The sequence below is a fragment of the Oryzias melastigma genome, linkage group LG17 (assembly GCF_002922805.2).
Source record: "Oryzias melastigma strain HK-1 linkage group LG17, ASM292280v2, whole genome shotgun sequence".
Taxonomy (NCBI): Eukaryota; Metazoa; Chordata; class Actinopteri; order Beloniformes; family Adrianichthyidae; genus Oryzias; species Oryzias melastigma.
In genome coordinates, this window is record NC_050528.1 from 17,188,021 (window position 1) to 17,208,838 (window position 20,818).

The 20,818-nt window shown below is 42.8% G+C and overlaps 1 protein-coding gene across 2 annotated transcripts in view; it reads right to left on the reverse strand.

The window, feature by feature from the left end:
* Nucleotides 1-7,549: 7,549 nt before the first annotated feature.
* Nucleotides 7,550-20,818, reverse strand: part of LOC112144432 (phospholipid phosphatase-related protein type 4) — a 29,540-nt gene continuing 16,271 nt past the window's right edge. Inside the window, exons 4-11 of one of the 2 annotated variants that reach the window (XM_024268956.2) lie at nt 19,741-19,936; nt 17,465-17,522; nt 17,210-17,383; nt 16,620-16,755; nt 15,621-15,849; nt 14,133-14,748; nt 13,069-13,219; nt 7,550-9,773 (exon numbers count right to left, since the gene is read on the reverse strand). In XM_024268956.2, coding sequence (XP_024124724.1) covers nt 8,737-9,773; nt 13,069-13,219; nt 14,133-14,748; nt 15,621-15,849; nt 16,620-16,755; nt 17,210-17,383; nt 17,465-17,522; nt 19,741-19,936 — 2,597 coding nt within the window. In that variant the 3' untranslated portion in view covers nt 7,550-8,736. The remainder of the gene's footprint in view (nt 9,774-13,068; nt 13,220-14,132; nt 14,749-15,620; nt 15,850-16,619; nt 16,756-17,209; nt 17,384-17,464; nt 17,523-19,740; nt 19,937-20,818) is intronic. The other variant, XM_024268958.1, reaches the window with a different exon arrangement.

Consider the following 20,818-nt stretch of genomic DNA (forward strand, 5'->3'; position numbering starts at 1 on the left):
GTTCTGAATCCTGCTCTTTATTCGAAGCCGGTTTTTCCCCATGAATGCAGATGTCGGACCGTCAGAACCAACAGAACTCTTCTTGACAGGTGATCTGACAGACAACCCAAATGAAACCTGCTCGGAAAGTTTGGAAGGAAGTTTAGCAAAACTGTAAAATAATATGTTTAAATTTATGTTGGAAAAGACGCAGCTTGTTGTCAAAAAGACGACCAAAGCAAAAGAAATAAACTGAACTCACAATAATAATAAAAAAAATTAAATCAGACTTAAAAAAAAAAAGTCATCTAAAATATTTCTCAACATGTTTTATGCTAAATCAAACAACCTTCAAAAAAACAGACACATATAAAACATCTGTATTTTTACAGAACGTTACCAGGAATCATTCTGACAAGACCCATTATATTAAGGGTTATTGGATTTTTTTAAATATTTGTGTCAGATTTATTCCATTAGTTTTTGTGTTCTCCCTGTACTGAGGAAGAAACCTGTCCAGTAAAAACAAATCATTCACTGTCTGATGAAGAATTGTTTCAGTAAGAAGCAGAAACTTCAGGTCTGACAAAAAGAGAAAACGGGTAAAAGACTGTTCTGCAGCTGTAGTCTCTGACATGAACACGTTTAAATCTTTAAGCCTGAATCTGACTCAGAGCATGCCGTAAACCAGGGGTCTGCAACCTTTTAATGCTTAAAGAGCCATTTGGTTCAGTTTTTTCATCTTTTTGTGACCAATAAGCCTTTTAAGTTACCATTAAGTCACTTTGTTCTACATTTTTTTAATTTAGCTAAAAATTACAAAAAGGAATATAGCATATATACATATATATATATATATATATATGAACAATTTTAACTTATTTTACTTTGGACAGTTGCACATCCAAGTTCCTTTTTTAAATAATATACTCCCTGTGTCAAATAAGATGCTGCGGCAGACTTTTTTAAAAAAAAAGTCTAACATGATTTTTTTGTTATCATAATGACTTTAGTGTACCGTCAATCTTTTTCTTTTACTATTAAATATAAGCATGACTCTGATTTAGTATCCAGTTTTCAAAAAAATTTTAGCTGAACACTCTAAAACTACATTTTTAAAATGTAAGACCATAGGTTTTAAACATTACTATGAACTTTATGTATAGAATTTCCTGCAATGCTAGTGTGAATGCTGTAAGCTGAATTTGTCCACTGAAGATGCTAGTGCTGATAGCTGAAGATGCTGAAGCTGATAGCTAAAATCACTGAAGCTGATAGCTGAAAACGCTGTTAGCCAACTAAAATATTAAACCAAGAAGAAAAAACTTGAGTTGGCCAAAAAAGCTACCCTATAGCTAAAAAAATTGCTTAATTCCCAAAAAAGGAGAAAGAAAAAGACTAAATTACCCCAAACAACTAATATTTAGCTGAAAAATTAGCTAAACTCCAAAATAGCCTAAAAATCTTAATAAATGTCATAATAGTCCAAAAAGCCAGCAGAATGCCAAGTTACAAAAATTTTAAATTGTAACTTTGTGACATGAATAATAAAAAGGCAGGAATGTTATTCCAAAATAAATCAACATAAACCTTAAATAACTTTCAATATTTTACTCTCCATAAAAATATATTTATTTATTTATAATATATATATTTAGTCTATGCCAGGGTACTGGAGAGAAGAGTCCGTCCGACAGTCGAACCTCAGATTCAAGAACAACAGTGCGGTTTCCGTCCTGGTCGTGGAACAGTGGACCAGCTCTACACCCTCTCCAGGGTGCTGGAGGGTTCGTGGGAGTTCGCTCATCCAGTCCATATGTGTTTTGTGGATTTGGAGAAGGCGTTCGACCGCGTTCCCCGTTGTGTCCTGTGGAGGGTGCTCTGGGAGTATGGGGTCCGGGGAGCCTTACTCAGGGCTGTCCGGTCTCTGTACGACCGGAGCAGGAGTTTGGTTCGCATGGCCGGCAGTGAGTCGGACCTGTTACCGGTGCATGTTGGACTCCGGCAGGGCTGCCCTTTATCACCGGTTCTGTTCATAGTCTTTATGGACAGAATTTCTAGGTTCAGCCAGGTCCCAGAAGGGATCTGGTTTGGAGACCACAGGATTTCATCTCTGCTCTTTGCAGACAATGTTGTTCTGTTGGCTCCATCGAACCGGGATCTCCAGCATGTATTGGAGCGGTTTGCAGCCGAGTGTGAAGCGACTGGGATGAGGGTCAGCACCGCTAAGTCTGAGGCCATGGTTCTCGACCGGAGAAAGGTAGTTTGTCCTCTCTCGGTGGGTGGAGTGCTCCTGCCTCAGGGGGAGGAATTTAAATATCTTGGGGTCTTGTTCACAAGTTAGGAAAGATTGGAGCGTGAGATCGACAGGCGGATTGGTGCTGCGTCCGCTATTATGCGGTCGCTGTACCGGTCCGTTGTGGTGAAAAGAGAGCTGAGCCAGAAAGCAAAGCTCTCGATTTACCGGTCGATCTTCGTTCCAGTACTCACCTATGGTCATGAGCTCTGGGTCGTGACTGAAAGAACGAGATCCCGACTACAAGCGGCTGAAATGAGTTTTCTCCGGAGGGTGGCTGGACGCTCCCTTAGAGATAGGGTGAGAAGCTCGGTCACCCGGAGAGAGCTCGGAGTAGAGCCGCTTCTCCTCCGCATCGAGAGGAGCCAGTTGAGGTGGCTCGGGCATCTGGTCCGGATGCCTCCTGGACGCCTCCCTGGAGAGGTGTTCCAGGCATGTCCCACTGGCCGGAGGCCCTGGGGAAGACCCAGGACACGCTGGAGAGACTATGTTTCTCGACTTGCCTGGGAACTCCTCGGGGTCCCCCCAGAGGAGCTGGAGGAAGTAGCCGGGGAGAGGGAAGTCTGGGCATCTTTGCTTAGACTGCTGCCCCCGCGACCCGGTCCCGGATGAAGCGAAGGAAGATGGATGGATGGAAAAATATATTTTGTCAAAATTACATGAGTTAAAAAATAAGCGCAAGATAACATCGGGTCATTAATAACAAATAAAATGATCTGGAGGGCCGGATCCGGCCCCCTGGGTAACTGTATCCGGCCCCCAGGCCTTGACTTTGACACGTATTCTAAACAGATTGTATGAGTCTGTAGCTTGCAGCAGCCCATAAGCTTTTGCTGAGATAATGAAACAGTTGTCGTGTTTGTATTTTGGCCTACAGCAACAGAATCACTGTGGTTGGATTGATCCACCAAACTGCTGAGAAGAACCACAGAGGACCGAGCAGACCAGCATTCAAGCGGTTTTGCTTTGGTGTGAGTCCCTCTCTCGTGTGGGAGGTAACTGAAACTGTCAGATATCACAACTTCTGCTCCTGAAGGGATGGATGCTGCTCGTCCTCCTGCGTCCCTTCCTTTCTGTCTCCTCTCCGTGGGTCTCGACGCTGAACTCGTTCTGATTTTCCTGCGGTGGTTGCCATGGAGATTTTCTGACCAGCATGTCAGAGGTTTGCCTGCAGTGTCGTTTTGTGTGCATGAACACAGACACACAAGAGGGTTGTGTTTCTGTCCAGGGATGATGGAGCTCGTCTTTCTCCATGTTCTGCATCCACACCAAGCCCCCGTCTGTTTGCTTCAACGTCTCGTCTTCGTCACCATGGAAACCCATCCACAGCTGAAAGCTGCTGTGAGCACGACACTTTACAGCATTGTCCCTTCTGAAGGAAAGGGAGGTCCCCGTCCCCCGTTATTTACATAGCACTCATCCAAAAATAACAGGCTTGTGCCGTTCACACTGAGATCCATGTAAGAAAAGACTCAAAGATTTACCTCTAAACTAAACAAAACCATTCAATATCAAGGTTTCAAACTAGTCTAGAACAGGGATAGGCAAACTTTGCTACTCTTCAGCCACAAAAATTTCTAAAATTTGCCAGAAGGGCCGGACGGGGGCGTTTTTGTGGCGTGTTTTGGTAATTCACCTCGTAACAAAAAGAAATGACAATGGATCTGGATGAAAACGTGCCTTAATCTTGACCGAAAATGACTTTAAAGCAGAATAATTTGGAGTTTTTATTTAAAAACTTTATTTTTTTTTCTTAGCTCATGTGGTATTGGGATAATCAGAAAAATGACTGTTCGACTTGGAAATCACACATAAATATAACAAAAATAACACATTTTCAAACACTACATGAATGCAGAACAAGTGTCTGCGGCTGAACAAAGGTGAATTTACTTGTAGTGCACCATATGTTACAGAGGAAATAAAACATTAAAGGGTAACCAAACACTGACCTCTAAAAATGGGGCTTTAAAAGTGTTGACTGTTGGTCTTTGCCAGATTTTTGACAATCTAAAATAAACTTGTTTAATGTTGTAATGATGTTTTTTTGTACAATGACCTTTTTTAAGTCATAAAATCGTTGTTGTTTCTGTATATTCGAGCGCTGGAAGCTCCGCGCTAACGCTAGCTGACCAGTGCTGTCATCGAATGAATGTGATGTCTGAGACACGAGACACTATTTTTTCATAACTCTGCGTTTGGAGGGCTAATTGAAGGGGAGGGGAAGAATTCAGATTGGGCCTTAAAATGTCTGTGTGCTGCCTCTACAAGTTGAAATGAGGTATTACAGTTGAATTTTGGTCAAACCATTTAAGTCAGACGTCATGATCTGCAGCTCCAGTACAAAAGCCATCTTTGATTCTGTAACGGTCGATCGTAATCTAGTTACTTTAGCAGGGCTCTGAGGTGTTTTGCCATGTGGCCCCCGGGCCGTACTTTTGCCCACACCTGTTCTAGAAGAATAGAGGAGCTGTTGGATGTGAATCATTTTAAACCTTCATCTAAGGACCACGAAGCAAAGACACTCACCTTTGTGTTCTTCTCTTTAACTTTTGCGCCACAAGCAGATTGTTCTACATGAAGGACTTGAGCCTCAGAAATGTGCAAAAGAGCTGGAACTTGGTTTCTCAGTTTCTGCAGGAACCTGTGGTGTTCATGTTTTAGATTAGGGGTGTCAAAGTCAATCGCACAAGGGGCCAAAATCCAAAACACACCTTAGGTCATAGGCCGAGCAGGAAAAACATTTATTAAACACTATCAAACAAAATTTTTAAAACCTTAAAACCGTAACTTTTTAACATAATTATTAACTAGATAAATAGTATTACCTGAGATAATGGTAGTTTGAATGCTGTAATATGAATTTGGCCGCTGAAGATGCTAGTGCTGAGGTTGATAGCTAAATGCCACAGTAGCCTAAAAAACGAAAAAAAAAAAAAAAAAAAAAAAACTTAGGTTAGCCAAAACAGCTAGCATGTAGCTGAAAAAATAGCTAAGCTTCAAAATAACCCAAAAACTGAAAAAGTCTAACTTGGCCAAAACAGCTAATGTGTAGCTGAAATATTAGCTAAAATCCTAATTGGCCTAAAAACTGATAAAAAAGCGTAAAGTAGCCAAAATAACTAGCATGTAGCTGAAATATTAGCTAAACTCCAAAACAGCCTAAACAAATGAACAAGCCAAAATTAGCAAAAAACAACCTACAAAAAAAAACCAACTAAATAAGCTAGCATGTAGCTGAAATATTAGCTGAAATCCAGAATAGCCTAAACAAATATTAGTAAATGCCAAAATTGTCCAAAAAGCTAACAGAATGTAAATTTTTAAAGCGCTAAAACCATAATTTGTTAACATAATTATGAATAATAAAAAGGCATCAGTGTTATCCATCCATCCATCTTCTTCTGCTCATCCAGGACCAGGTCGTGGGGCAGTAGTCTGATGCCCAGACTTCACTCTCCCCAGCTACTTCCTCCTTCAGAATCTACTGGAATTATCGTGACAACGGTTCAAAAGTTACAGTAAATCAAAGAACAGAATCACTGGAGCTCAGGTGTTAAAGGGCTAAGTATCGAGCAGAGGCGCTGGCTCTTTGGTATGACTCAGCTGTGGATTTGAACTCACGACCCTCCAGTCTCAGGGCGGACACTCTACCTAGATCAGCAAGTTTACATGTGAGAGAGGATGAAGGTGCTGCAATAAAATGATGAGTTTCTGCTTGTTGAACATCAGTTAAAGTAAACTCCAGCTTCTCAAAGAAAGCTAAAAGAATAAGCAGGTTCAACGTGAAGTGAGCACAACAGGCAGCTGGATATCAAATCTTTATTCAGATACAGAAACACCAGACAACAGAAACATCAGGATGCTTGTCTTTGTCAGAACTGTCTCTGTCAGGAGTCTTTTCTGCTGATGGTCTCGCTGCTCCGGCGGGTCTGAGCTGCTGTCAGCAGAACCTCTGCCGGTCTGATCCGCAGGGCAGAAAACTGCTTCACTCAGAGCCACAGTTCATGGTGCACGGATACAGCACTCCAACACGTTTCAGCATCAAAAATCCAAGAAGAATGAAAGCATTGATTAATAAAACACATTCTAGAAAACAGATGAGAGCAGCCTCAGAGATCCAGGCTTCCATCCAGAACCGCTTCATCTCAGATGTTCAGATCTGCAAAAACATGTGACGTTGGCAGAGCAGTTCTTCAAGAGGACTTTTCAAAATCTGGATTTTCTGATATAAAGCTCCTCCCAGAACCCAAATCTCAGAGCGGCGGCCTTTACACCTTCAAGGAACACCTATAATATTGTAATATATATGTATATATTATACTCAATATATCATTATAAATAAACAGAATTGCCATAAATTCCACAATGTCTTAAAATACAACAAAATATCTCAGAAATGTTTGAAAATAGTCTGCTTCCACTCTTTCATACTCATCTCTATGAAGAAAAAAATCACATTTTATTAGATATTTATGATTATGAAGGAAAGCAGCAAAGAACACATGCAGTTTTACTAAATGAAAAACTGAAACATTTCAAAATAAATCAAAGAAAGAATCACAGAAAAAATTAAATGATGTCAATTTCCTGTAATCGTGGGAGTAAAAGTGCTGAGAAAACCAAAAAGTTCATTAGAATTAAGAGCGAATGGTCCTAAAGGCCTAAAAATCGATTACATTCATTACAAGCCATCATCAGAACCAGAACCAGAACCAGCGTCTCTGTTCCACATGCAGCCAGACGGATAGACATGAAAAGACTTCTGCGCCTCACAACTGCACTAAACACGCCTCTGTTTACTTAGAAATAGAAGCTTAATTTATGTATTAAAAACATGTTATAGAAAAAGAAAAAAAAACACATTTCCCTCCAAAACTGCTCTGAAAAGGACAAGACAGCTGCTCACTTTAGTACCAAACTTCATTAAAGAACCTCAGTCTGTGCGCTCCAGAAAAACAACGCGGCTGGACGCTCCCCCCCTTCTCCACGGTGAGTCCACAGACAAACTCTGGAGTTCGCGTCTGAAGCTGGAGACAGAAGCAGCAATTTGTTTTGAAACAGTCAGATTTGAGTCGCCCTGCAGACCGTCGGTCATTTTTCTGATCTGAAGTTTCTCTGGCAGCACAAAGCTCTAATCACGTTAGGTAGTGGAGTTAAATCCTGGTGCGAACTGTGACTCAGGCCATCTCCGTCCAGACTGGAACCAGATTGGAACCAGATTGGAACCAGATTGGAACCAGATTGGAACCAGATTGGAACCAGATTGGAACCAGATTGGAACCAGATCGTCTGTGAGAGGAGATGCTGCTTCATTACTTTGATCAAACCCCCATTAAGCTCTTAAAACTTCAGCTAAATACAAACTATTTCCCATAAGTAATTGTATTTACACAGAAACCTATGATTATCCATTCACATCAAAGCCATGTGGTTGCCATGACAACTCACAACCAAACCAGCTGCCGCTTCTGAAGGAAAAGTCGGATCAGAATTATCCGTGTTTGGGATCGGATCACCGATTCTGTAAACCGTCACCATTCTCTCAATCACTCTGATGATGGATTCAAACAAGAAAGATGCTTGCTTTTTCGAAATACTTTCAAAATAAAAGCATGTGGAACCGTGGGGGGGGGGTCCTCTTCACCGTGAAGCACCGAGAACAGATGAGGAGCGTCCAAACCTCCACACGCCTGGAACACCAACACCATGACACTTTAGCCTTAGCTTGTGACTCTGTTCAATGATGGGACGTCCCTGCAAACTCTCACAAACTGTCTTTGTATGTAGATCTGTCTACCTGTCCACCCCCCACCCCCCATGTAAACGTCATAAGTAGATACAAACTGAAGAAAGTATTGTGAAATTGTCCCACGTGTCGTCCTGACTGCTCCCCAAAGTGCGCTTTGTTCGTCCCGTGTGACGACGGCGCCTCTCCTGACAGCAGAGAAGCTTTATGCTTGTTGATGGGACGGGGGGGGGGGGCATTAAAGCACATTCACCGTATGATTCCAACACAAACACAACACCACAATGCTGCTGAAGCCCTGGTAGGCTCCCACGTTCCTCCAGCCCTCCGAGTGTTAGAAGGTCGAGGGTCATCCCGGTAAGGAAGAGCTTCCTGTTGGAGTGAAGCCTTGTGGAGTCCAGCCATCGAGTGTTCACATCCTCAGACCAATCCTTGGTTTAGAAACAGACCAGCTAACAGACGTCACAGTGGACTGGAGGGAAAAAGGTTGGAGGCGGGGCTGGACCCCCATCCGCCAAAGTTCATCTGAACCCGCCTCATCATCAGTTTGAACCGGTCCTGGTGTTGATTGATACACATTACAGGCTTTCTGAACATTTGAGGAGGGGGTGGGAGTTGAACATTACCACCCCCCCCACCACCTCTGGGCCAGCTGTCAGTGAAAGATGGATCCCGTGTCCTTTCAGTTTGGTGTTTGCATCGCACCCCTGGGTCATTCTTTATAGGCCAGCCCCAAGGTCGGGGGTGGGGTGTGAGACAGGACGGGGCGGGGTAAGACGGGGGGAGGAGTGGGGCTTGGTCGTCCATAGACCCCCTGCATCTGCCTGCTGGGGTAATTGGGCTGGATAGGGTTCTCCTGGAAACTGCGCAGGTTTTCGTGGAAGCGGGTGGAGCTGTCGCTGTCGGCGCGGTGGTTGTTGGGAAGGTCAGGGGTGGGCCCCCGCTCCTGGCTGTTGGCATTGGTGCTGCTGTTCTTCCTCCTTAGGGTGGACTCCCGGCTGGACGAGGCCACAGACTGGCAGTCGGAGCCTCCGTCACTGCTGGCAGCTGCCACTTCCACCGGGGTGACCCTGATGGTGGTGACAGCCTGAGGGTGGGGGTGGAAGGGAGGAGCTAAGGGGACCGAGGGGGCAAAGGACACGTTGGAGCCAGAAGAATTGGGGTTGAAATTAGGATGAGCATTGTTAAAGTTTGGATAGTTGGGATTACTTTGAGGATAATTGGGATTATTTTGGGGATAATTGGGATTGCTTTGAGGATAATTGGGATTATTTTGGGGATAATTGGGATTACTTTGGGGATAATTGGGATTACTTTGGGGATAATTGGGATTACTTTGAGGATAATTGGGATTGCTTTGAGGATAATTGGGATTGCTTTGAGGATAATTGGGATGCTGGTAGTTGTTGTTGGGATGGAGCGGATGTAAAGGATGCACAACATGAGGGTGGTTGGTGTAGACCCCTCCCCCTCTGCTTTCACCGCCGCTCTCGCTCTCAGACTCAGTCCCCGTGACACTCCTCCGGCCGTCCACCATGCTGCCGTCCTTCAGAGAGTCGCAGCTGTCCGCGTGTCTGTTCAGGTTGTTGAGGACGAAGGTGGACTGCCGCAGGGACGAGCGCTGCTCCGGCGGTTTCCATCGCCATGAGCCACTTCCATCTGTGCTCGGGGGTCTCACCACAGGCTTGTTCTGCCTGGACTCTGGGTGGGCATCGACACGCACTATACTGCCAGACCTCTCCAAACCTCCTACAAGAGAAAGGCAAGTTTACAGGCCTTTAGTCAGTGGATCCAGACAGGTCATGGTGGATCAGCTAAATATGTTACAGCATGAGTCCTTTCCCAGGCCTCTAGAAAATCTAGATCTGTTTAAGTGTGTACATTAGGTGCTGTTACTTTAGTTTAGGTTGTTCACCTTTGGCACATCCCATCAGGGGTCACCACAGCAAATCAGCTTTCACTATTCACACAGGTGGTTTTGGCAGTATTTCTACACCGGATGCCCTTCCTGACACAACCCTGTATCTTCAAGGCACACGGAGACCCAGTTAGGCAGCAGTGCAAAGGGTCTTACCTGAGGACCATTGACTGTAGAAGTACGAACTGGATATAACAAGCGGCCCCCATAGGAAATACATGACCTTCTGTGCACCCAAAATCAGGCTAGAGCCTTTGCCGTCACTTCCGGACACATCTACTGCCATATTGCAACTAGTGGTGCTACAAACGATTATTTTAAGAGTCGACTAATCACTAATTATTTTTTCCGATTAGGCAACTAATCTTAACACATCTTAACCATCATTATCTTAAAACTAACTAAAAACTAGATATATAGCATTAACTACGATAATGCTAGAGTGAATGTTGTAAGCTGAATTTGGCTGTTAAATATTAGCTAAAACCTTAAGCTAGCGGAATGCCGACATAACTTACAACTTTACTAAACTCTGACTTCATATAATATAAAGTAAAGACTAATCAACTAATAAATTAGTCGTCGACTATTATAATAGTCGATTAGTCGACACATTTTAAAGGAACTACTGTGGCCAATCATGAGTGAGCTTGTTCCGGCTTGTTGGAAGTCCACACCCCTCCCATTGAAAGCTGATGTGGGAAATCTGTGAATCAAACGTTTGAGGAGGGGCCAGCAGGAACCTCATGCTTTTACCGAGGCATCTGATTGGTCAGTTTATAACTTCAATAACTTGCAATAAAAAAATATATTAGAAAGAATTCAGTCAGCAAGGCCAAGTAGACCCCATATGGTTTGAAAGAGGCAGAACATCTGGCCCCCCATTGGGTTTGTCCATAGTTTCTGTGGTGGCCCACATCTTCTTAAGTGGGCACTCAGTGGTTAGCTTGCTACGCTAGTCAGCTGCTTGGTGGACAGTGTAGAGTACTAGTGAGCTCCGTTGTATCGAGCAAGCGAGCTCCAGTGTAGCATGCTAGCAAGCTCCGCTGTAGCGACCTAGCGAGCTCCAGTGTAGCATGCTAGCAAGCTCCGCTGTAGCGACCTAGCGAGCTCCTCTGTAGCATGTTAGTGAGCTCCTCTGTAACAAGCTAGCAAGCCCAGCTGTAGCGACCTAGCGAGCTCCTTTGTGGCATGCTAGCAAGGTCGCTAGCTAGCAAGCTCCACTGTATCGAGCTAGCAAGCTCCTCTGTAGCTAGCTAGAGAGCTTCTCTGTAGCGAGCTAGCAAGCTCTGTTGTATCGAGCTAGCGACCTTCTCTGTAGAAAGCTAGTAAGCTCTGCTGTGGCGAGCTAACAAGCTCCTCTGTAGCGCACTACCCACTGAGGCAGGCTGCGGCAGGCTCCATCAGGGGGAGGGACTTCTGGCTATCAATTTTCGAACACCCTATTTTTTCCTCTGTGGACAGATTTTCTTGCGGGTACTTCATATTTGGAACACCAGAAGGGGGTTCCTACTTATACAGTCAATGATAAGGATTCACGCCGGATTGGGTCCAAAAGTTGATAAAAGGTGAATTTCTGAGGCATCAATGAGTGTCATTGTCAGCAAACCAGTAGTTCTATACAGTCATATCGGCCTGTAGAAGCCAGTCAGGGTTCTCATTAGGGTGGAACAATAAATGGATAATTGTCTTTTATACACTTTGCACAAGTGACTGCACTGCTGTACACATGTATCCATTGAAACTGTGAAGTGGCTGCTGTGTCAGATGATGCATGCTGGGAAAAAAACCTGCTATATTTTAGCCTCCAGCCACTAGATGGCAGAAAAGTAGTTGCTACAAAAACATTTTTAGGATTTATTGTATATGTCATCATCAGCAGATCATGGTACCATCTGATCCACAAAGAAACTCATCTTTATCTTTCCTTCTTTTTAAATATCTCCAAGAATTAATCGTGCACAGTGGTGCAGTGGTTAGTGTTGTTGCCTCACAGTAAGAAGACTTCTAGTTCAAGTCCCAGTCAATACAGGTTGAGAAAGCTGTAAAATGTTCACAACTTTTGAATGGATTTCTTATTGAATACAACCTAAAAACAAGACATTCACTTTTAAAGATACGTTTAACAAAAAGATTTATGACAATAAATTGTTTCTTTTTAGCTTTTTATTTAGAATGGGCTGAGTATTCATCTTTGAAAAAAGTACAGCCCATAAATCTTTTAATCAGGTTGAAGACAGTCAATATTTTCATTTCTCACTTCTGTTCTAACACATTCCTGTCATCTGATTCTAGGGCTGTGATTGGCTCTCCTCGGTTTGTTGATATCATCAGAACCCAATAAACACGTGGATTCTTTCTGATTTCTCCCCACTGCTGTAAACTGAGAGGTTCAACAGTGAATGGGTGAATGCACTGGTGTGGTCAAATCACATGGCGTGTTTGCTTCATCCTATTGGATGGAAAACAACGGTCCACTTCTATCTACAGGGATTAGTAACCTAGTGATGTCATGCGATTATTTTTTGTGCGATTAATTAATCATGACCTGTAATTAATTAATGTGATTAATAGTTTTAATAGATTTAAGTTTGTGACATTGTGGCACAGTAAAAATCAAAATCAAACTAAAACGGCAGCTTTATTACGTTTTTATTAAGACTTCCATCCTTTACTCTGAAACCGCTGAAGGGTCTTTTTTTTTCAAATCTTGAACAAAAAACAAAATAAATAAAACAACAAATAAAAAAACATCAGGCCCTGAGTGCTCTAATTTACTGTTTTAGCTCATTCAGGCTTTTTTTAAGCTTTTAGGCTAATTTGCGGTTTAGCTAATATTTTAGCCACATGCTAGCTAATTTAGATTATTTTTTCAGTTTTTGAGGCTAAATTGGCATTTCGCTAATATTTTAGCCAGCTATCAGCTTCAGCGTTTTCAGCTATCAGCTTAAATGTTTTTAGACATCAATTTCAATTTCCTGAAAATGAAACAACGGTTGAAGAGCATCTGACGGGTTTAATTGAGATAATCTTCTCACTGTTATGACTCTCTGATAAAACGACATTTCATTTATTAAAATGGAAACTAAAGGCTTAATCACTGGACTGGCTGTCAGCGGTACAGACCTCCTACTGCTCCGGTGGTGGATGCCGGTGGAGACGGGTCCTGGTCTGTGAGCGCTCTGTACCGGATCGAGCCGGTGCAGCTAACGGTGCTGCCACCGTCCTCCGACCGGGGGGAGTGAAGCAGCCCTTGCTGCTTGGATAAAGCAATCACCTGAAACAGAAGATCAGTGAGTTCCATATTTTAAACAGATAACCAAAACAGGAGTCAATGTTTCAAGTGACCGTGGCGGCTAGAAGAGCTTCTTAAAGAAGAAGTAAGATCTGAGAGGAACTGGATTCCTGTTTGTTAACAGGACAAAGATTCTTATTTTCTGCATCATTAAACAAACAGATTATTCAGATGAGTTTGGTTTTAAAGCACCACCGATCTAATTGAATGGCTTTGAGAAAAACATCAGAACAAAGCAACCAATCAAAATAACTGATTGATTAATCAGAAGATAAGCTACATTTAACAAATCCAGATCCACCGAGTCTCAGAAATCCATGCACACCAACCATATGCAGATGAATCACAGCTTCAGTCAGCATCAACTGTAACTCATAAAAATGACGTTCTGATGTCATCTACTAACTTCAGCTTGAAGACAGACGATGTCTTCTTCAGTAATGTTCTAACGTATTTCCCTGTCACTCCACTAGGGGCAGTAGAGGGGCTTTGCAAAAACATTTGTTTCATTCTTTTTTCTCTAAATTAAACTTACATTTTGTCGTAGTTTATAAATGCCCTCCTCCTTACTAACACCACCTCAGGTCGTTTCTTTGATTTCACAATTAAACTATATGTAAAAAACAACAACAAAAAAAAAACAATTACAGACAAACAGGCCTAAACTATAGTTTCTGTTATCAGTATGTCTGAACAATACGTTTGTAAATAATTAATATGAATTCAATACTTTCAAGAGTAGATTACCTTAACCCCAGATTAGAAAAAGAAACTATCCACTTGGGAGACTGATCTAAGACGTATTCTAAAGCAGTTTAACATAAAGGATCTGGTATGATTGGGGGTCAGGAGGAGCTGTGGACTGAGCAGAGATGGAGGATGAAGACTACCGGACCTGCATGAGACGAGGCTGTCCTCCAGCGCTGAGCGGCCTGCAGGGGATGGTGGTCTTCTCTGTCACTCTCAGCCATTTTTCCCTCACGGACCCGCCCCCATCCATGATGCTGTCCTCTGACTCGCTCTCCTGATCCTTGCTGGAGGGGTTCTCCTCCTCTGGGATGTGGACCAGCTGGGAGGATCCTGGTCGGGACTGGATAGACACTCTGGCGCCCCCCGTCATTCCTGTTCCCCCGTTATGAACCATGTGGTTATGATTGACGACAGGTACGGAGTTTGCGGCGAGTTTCATATACTGGGCTGGAATGTGGGCCCCGACACGCATCTCTGTCTCCTGGGGTCCAGAGGAAGACATGTGGGCTCCAGCACGGAGCTCCATCTCCAGGCCCATGGCAGACGGTTCAGAGGAGCAGCGTAGATCGATGTTTCTCTGAGGGGAGGAGGAGGAGGACGGCCTGATTCCATCCATCACCTGCAGGGACAGCTTCCTGTTGTCGTTCTTGTTCTTCCACTGGCTGAGCAGCTGTTTGGAGCGAGTGGAGTCCATGGAGGCGTGGGTGGAGGCGTGGCGCCGAGGGACGCGACCCTCCTCAAACGAGGAACCTCCATGGGACCTGGGAGAGAAGGAGCAGAGATGTTCATGTTCAGGGAGGGCAGTTAGAGTTTGAAGCTCTTAACCAAGCAGGAAGCAGCAGGCCCGTCGGGGTCCAACCACAACCTGGACCCTGAGAGGCCTGGACCGAGCCACTCAAGGAGCAGACCAGAACTCCCGTTTTAAACAATATTTTATGTCGTTTCCAATTAGAAGGTTGTCCCTTCTTCCTTTGATTCTTAAACTTGTTTTTGTGCTCTAATTGTGTTGCCTGATCGGTTCATGTTTGATGAACGCAGGTACGTTTTAAGGTGCGTCTCCACACGTGTGCACCCATCAGACCAGAGAGACTGAGAGGCTGAAGGTTTTACCTGGTCCAAAACAGTTCTTTTCCATCACCTAAACCTGCAAATATATGTGAAGATTTTAATGTGAAGGTTTGAAGAAGTCAAGATGTGTGACCTGACGTCTGCTGTGTCATGAGAGACGGCCTGGAATACGAGCTGTTGGTCCTGAGAACTGCCCGTTAAGGCAACTAAAGGTTTGATCATCAGTTTCCGGAGGTGAAAATCAAGGTCTTCACAAACATCTGTTTATCAACCTAGTCTTTAGGACAAGTGCTTTAACCCCCTTAACGCAGGGGGATCCGAGGGCCGGATCCGGCCCCCGGGCCTTGACTTTGTCACATGTGCCCTTCCACCTCCATCAAATCCTGCCAAACCTACACTGATCAGGAAAAGGGTGAGGAGGTTGATGATGCTTTTATCGTCACAATAACTGCAGATTCAGCAAAAGTAACTGTGTTTCTCTGTAAAATCTGAAAAGGGTTTCTGCCGAACTCTTTAACTGACCTCATTAAACCGATTTTTATGCAGAGTCTCGTGAAGAGGCTACCTTGGCAGTGTGCTGCTGTTGAAGTTCATCATGTTGTCGCGGTTGCCCAGTGGGCTGGATGGAGAGATGACCTCCACCTCAGCGCTGGCTCTCTTCAGGTTGCTCAGAGAGGGCTCTCTGTAGGAGGAGCTGCGTGTCAGGATGGGCCCGCTTTGCTCCGGCGACAGCATGTGGGAGGAGCTCCTCGTCATGATGGGCTCTGGTTGGCTGGGACTCAGGGAGTGGTGACCTGTTACAAAGTCATCAGAACTGCTTTATGAACACTTTGAGATGCTCACTGAAAATCCTTCAACAACTTTGGATCATCCAGTCTCAATAAAGCCTCTATACGAAAAGCTTTCATTTTGGAATAATAATTGATGAGTTTTTCTTATCTCAAATTATATATTTTTTCAATCTATTTAATTATTATTATTATATTTTTGTTATGTTTTAAACCCTGTGAGAAGGAATGTTTTATTCTTTGGTTGACATTGCTGAAAGAATCTTGATGGTTCTGGATTTGTCCTGTGCTAAGCTATGGTTAGGTTAGAAAATATGTTGAAAAGGCAATAAAAAAAGAATTATACATATTTAAAAAATGGAAATTAAGAGCTGCAGGAATGTGTGAAAAATTCTGCCATAATAAATTCAGATTGACTGAAGCTCAACACGTTATAAAGTCTGAGGCAGGAAGCGGCTCATCTAGCATGAAGCATGCTTTCTAGAACCTTCTATTCTGTCAAACATCCAAATGACCCCCATGCTATGACAGCAGCTGATGTCTGGAGGAGTACGGGGGTTTAGTCATGAGAAGAAGTGTTTGACTCTACAACCCTTGAAGTGCAGACAGCATCAGAAAGCTTAATTCTAACGGATAAACGAGAACATTTTCCTAACAGATCTCCTGTTAACCAGAAAGAGCTCAACAGTGTGTCAGCGCAGCTTTTTGAATGACCCGCTCATGTCTTTTTGGGATCATTTTCCCTGAAAACCCATCCAACACTCGGCGGGCTTCACCTGGATGGCTGTTGCTGACGGTTGCTTGGCTGACGTTGGGTAAAGACGAGAGAGGCGGCTCCCTCAGGACCGGAGGAGACAGTCGACTTCTGGAGCGATCTTCACTTGGCTGGAAGTTTCCCACAGCATACACACCCTGCACACAAACACAGACGCTCCTGTTAATCCACACTGTCACTTAACTTCAGCACCAAAACGAAAACCCCTTTTGAAGGTTTAGGATTAGGATTCTCTTAGGTAAGGAATGATCTCATGATAAAGAAATTAAACACAGACGTCAAGTCGCTTTTCTCCTTCAGAATCTACTGGAATTATCGTTTTAACGGTTGACAAGTTACAGTAAATCAAAGAACAGAAACACTGGAGCTCCGGTGTTAAAGGGTTAAGAAGAAAACTAAATAAAAATGGGCAGGAGGCCTCTATGGCAGGTCTGCAACCTGCAGCTCCAGATGTGTGGCTCCTTCTAGGTTTTGATCAGGAGAAATCAAGCCCAATGGTTCTTTTACTGGTAAAGGTTGCCGACTCCTGATCTATACTGTAAGAATGCTCCAGGAAACAGGGATGATCTTAGGAAAGCAGTGAGCTGATACCAGGTAAACAGCAATGGCAGCTCCCAGCATCCATCCACAGTAGACATCCACAGGGTGGTTCCTGAACTGAATGATCCGGGTCAGTCCCGTCAGGATGGCCAGTATGACAAAGGAGAAGACCAGCAGAGGCTTCAGCAGCTTGGCTGAGTCCGTCAGCACCGTGTTGAAGTACATCTGAAAGAGTTGAAACCAACGGTTCACACTCTCTTATGTCTTCTGCAAATGTCAAACAAAAATATTAAAAAAAACACTTACCGAGATGTAGACGGCAGCAAAGGCAGCCAGCGTGGCATGCTGGGAAGGAAAGGACTTCCTGCAGAGACAGAAAAGAGCATTTACATTCAGAGGGTAAAGGACAATGCTTGATATTCACCTGCAGCAAAACTTCTCAGATAACCTTTAAGGAGATTTGATTGTTTGGAGGTGACTCCATCCTAACAGGTGTTTAATAAATGCAGCAACTTGCATAACCAAAGTCAGTAACTCGACCTCTGACAGATGGTTTGTCAGGAGAACACGCAGCCTTCTTTTGCTCTGTTGTTATTTCCCTCACCCGAATTTTTTCATTTGCTGTAAAAGATGGACAAGATGTGGTATCTTCTAAATCAGGAGTGTCAAACTCAATCACACAGGGGGTCAAAATCCAAAACACACTTTAGGTCGAGGGTAGAACAGGATTAACATTTACTGAACCCTCTAAAACTAAATTATAAAAAACTTTCAAACTGTAACTTTTTAACATAATTATGAATAATAAAAATACAGGAATATTATTCCAGAATAAATCAACTTAAACCTTAAATAACTTTCAACATTTTACTCTCCATAAAAATATATTTTGTCAAAATTTAGAAATGTTAGAAATGAGCGCAAGATAAGATCAGAACATTAATAACAATAAAATAAAATGATCTGGAGGGCCGGATCCGGCCCCTGGGCCTTGACTTTGACACGTGTTCTAAAGTTTATTTAAGATTGTTTTTTATGTAAATGAACCTCATACTCTGCTGAATTATGAAAACAGGTGCAGCTTGCAGAAGTGATGATTCAACAGTCAAAGTTTGAACACAACTTTCATCTCAATAATAAAACAAACGGAAATTTATGAAAATTCATCTACAGCAAAGTCATCATGAGAATGAAATCTAAGCACAGAGATTAAACCAGACTGTATATTTTGGAGTCCAGCTATGCTCTTTCAAGTGGGAAATAAGTGGAGATTGACTTGATTGGGTAACAGCGACTGGTTCATTGATAAACTGAGCCAGCATAAGTTGTCATGTCACAGGAAGTTATAAGAAGACTGGGGGACCATAACAACATGCTAACAGAACTTGAAAATGTGGGAAACATAAAAAAAGTAAAATAAAAAAGTGTCCAGTGCGATATCTAGAAGGTTCTACAGCAGCACTACGGCGATGCATGAACACCTGAAGATTGTTTGTGCCTCCCTGTCTGCATTACCAAGCGTTTCTACCTGGACCTGCTGACTCTGCTTCGACTCTGACCCAGTTTGCCTCCATCTATGCCTGTCCTGCTCTACATCATCTGATCTCTGATGCTATCAGCCCATGCTCGTGCCTGACCCTGATTTAGCTATCTGGACTTCTAGCTGTGTTTGACACCTGTCTGAGCTAATAAACCTGCTGCATGTGGAACCAGCTGTCTGCCCATTTTTGCCAACAGCAAAAGGATTCTGATGATGGACCTGGAGGTCATCCTTGATCATGACAGTGAAATACAGGGGGATGTTTCTGAAGATGAAGACCATCTTTAGATCCTCTGAAACAAACATGGAGTCTTTGCTGTTCCTCCAAGCTAGAATTCACATAAAAATGATGCCATACAGCGCTCTGTATCTCCACATTTGGCAACGTTCTCTGGAAGATCGCTCCATAGGACGGCTGTGATTTTTGTGACAGACTTGAGTCAGCTCGGTACAGCACGTCCTGCACCTCCTTCAAATGACTAAATTAGAAAGTCGATGTGTTTTGGGAAGCAGGAGCTGGAGAAATGCATTTTTATTTGTGGGTTCTCCTAACCAGAGGTTCAGTGGGGTTTATGAGTCAAAGGATGAATTGATGGCTTTTTTTTTTATCAAAGTGTGTCAAATCTCAGTTGATCGTTTATTCTTTGCTTCTGCTTCTGTCTGTTTAAAGATCACAGCAGGTCTCAGTTTGTAATAGCTGTTTATGGATAAGATTGTCATTGTTCAAGTTTAAGGTTTCCAGTTAGTCCGTTAGATTCCCTGTTTTCTTGCTCCGCCTCTCCAACCCTGATCAGAAAGCTGCAGAACTCACCCATAAGCATCTGGGAGGGATTATATAAGTTCGCTTCCTCCCACCCTGTTTGAAGCAATCTTGAATGCTTGAAATAAAACATTTAAATTCGACGAATAAAGGACAGCATGATTTATTATGCTGAACCTTTGAGCACATGAAGCAACACTTAAAGAAAAGCCTAAAATTATTTTATCTGCTTTTATTTTTCTGTGTTTGGGGTTTTCAAATGTGATTTCTTGGGAGCCTGACCTGCCAGAGTTGATGAGTCCTGCGTCCGGCCCGGAGCAGATGTCCTCCAGGATGAAGGCCTCGTCGCAGGAGGACATGTTGATGTGCGTCAGGTTGGGCTTGCACACGTCCAGCCAGTACGGCGTGTGCTGACCAGTGGACAGCTGGAGAACGTTAGTGATAAGCGCGGTCATACACAGGCCGAAAACATGGACCCCTGCACAGAGAGAGCATGTTCACAACATAACATACATGAGCACACTTATTCTACACTTACTTTCTCAATCATTTACCATTCAATAATTTTATTACATGTTATTTGTGATTTTCAAGAATCTATAGTCTGCAGATAAAGCAAATCTGTAACAAATACAGCTAGATATATAGCATTAGCTGGGATAATGCAAGTGTGAATACTGTTAGCTGCCTCTAAAGATGCCAGAGCAGTTAGCTGAAAATGCTGAAACTGAAAGCTTGCTAAAATATTAGCTGGATAGCCAAAATAGCCAAAAAATGGAAATATGTCTAAATAAGCAAAAAAAAACCAAAACAAAAAACAAACAGCTAGCATAATGCTAAAATGTTAGCTAAACTCCAAATTTGCTTATAAAACTGGTAACTTATCAAAAGTAGTCAAAAACAGCTAGCACAATGCTCAAATTTTAGCTAAACTCCAAATTAGCCCAAACCCCCCCCCAAAAAACTGGAACCATATCTACATTTTTTCTATCTCTGTGTGTGTTCGATTATATGGACAGATGTCTGATGAAAAAAAGAAAAAATGGTACTTAATTTCTGTTTCTGGAATAGTTTATATTAAAGATTAAAATGAAGATATATTGTTAGGGGTAGGATTAAAAAAGTTTTTTAAACTTCTTCCTACTCCATTTCGAACTCCACAATTGAGGTGTAATATCTTTTATTTATAATTTGTATAAAATTTTCCGTTGTTTTTTTCTGTTTTTGTTTTTTTTACCACGTACTTTGTATGTTCGAAATAAAGGACTAAAGGACTATCTAAATTAGCCAAAAACAGCTAGGACAATGCTAAAATGTTAGCTAAACTCCAAATTTGCCTATAAAACTGGAAACATGTCTA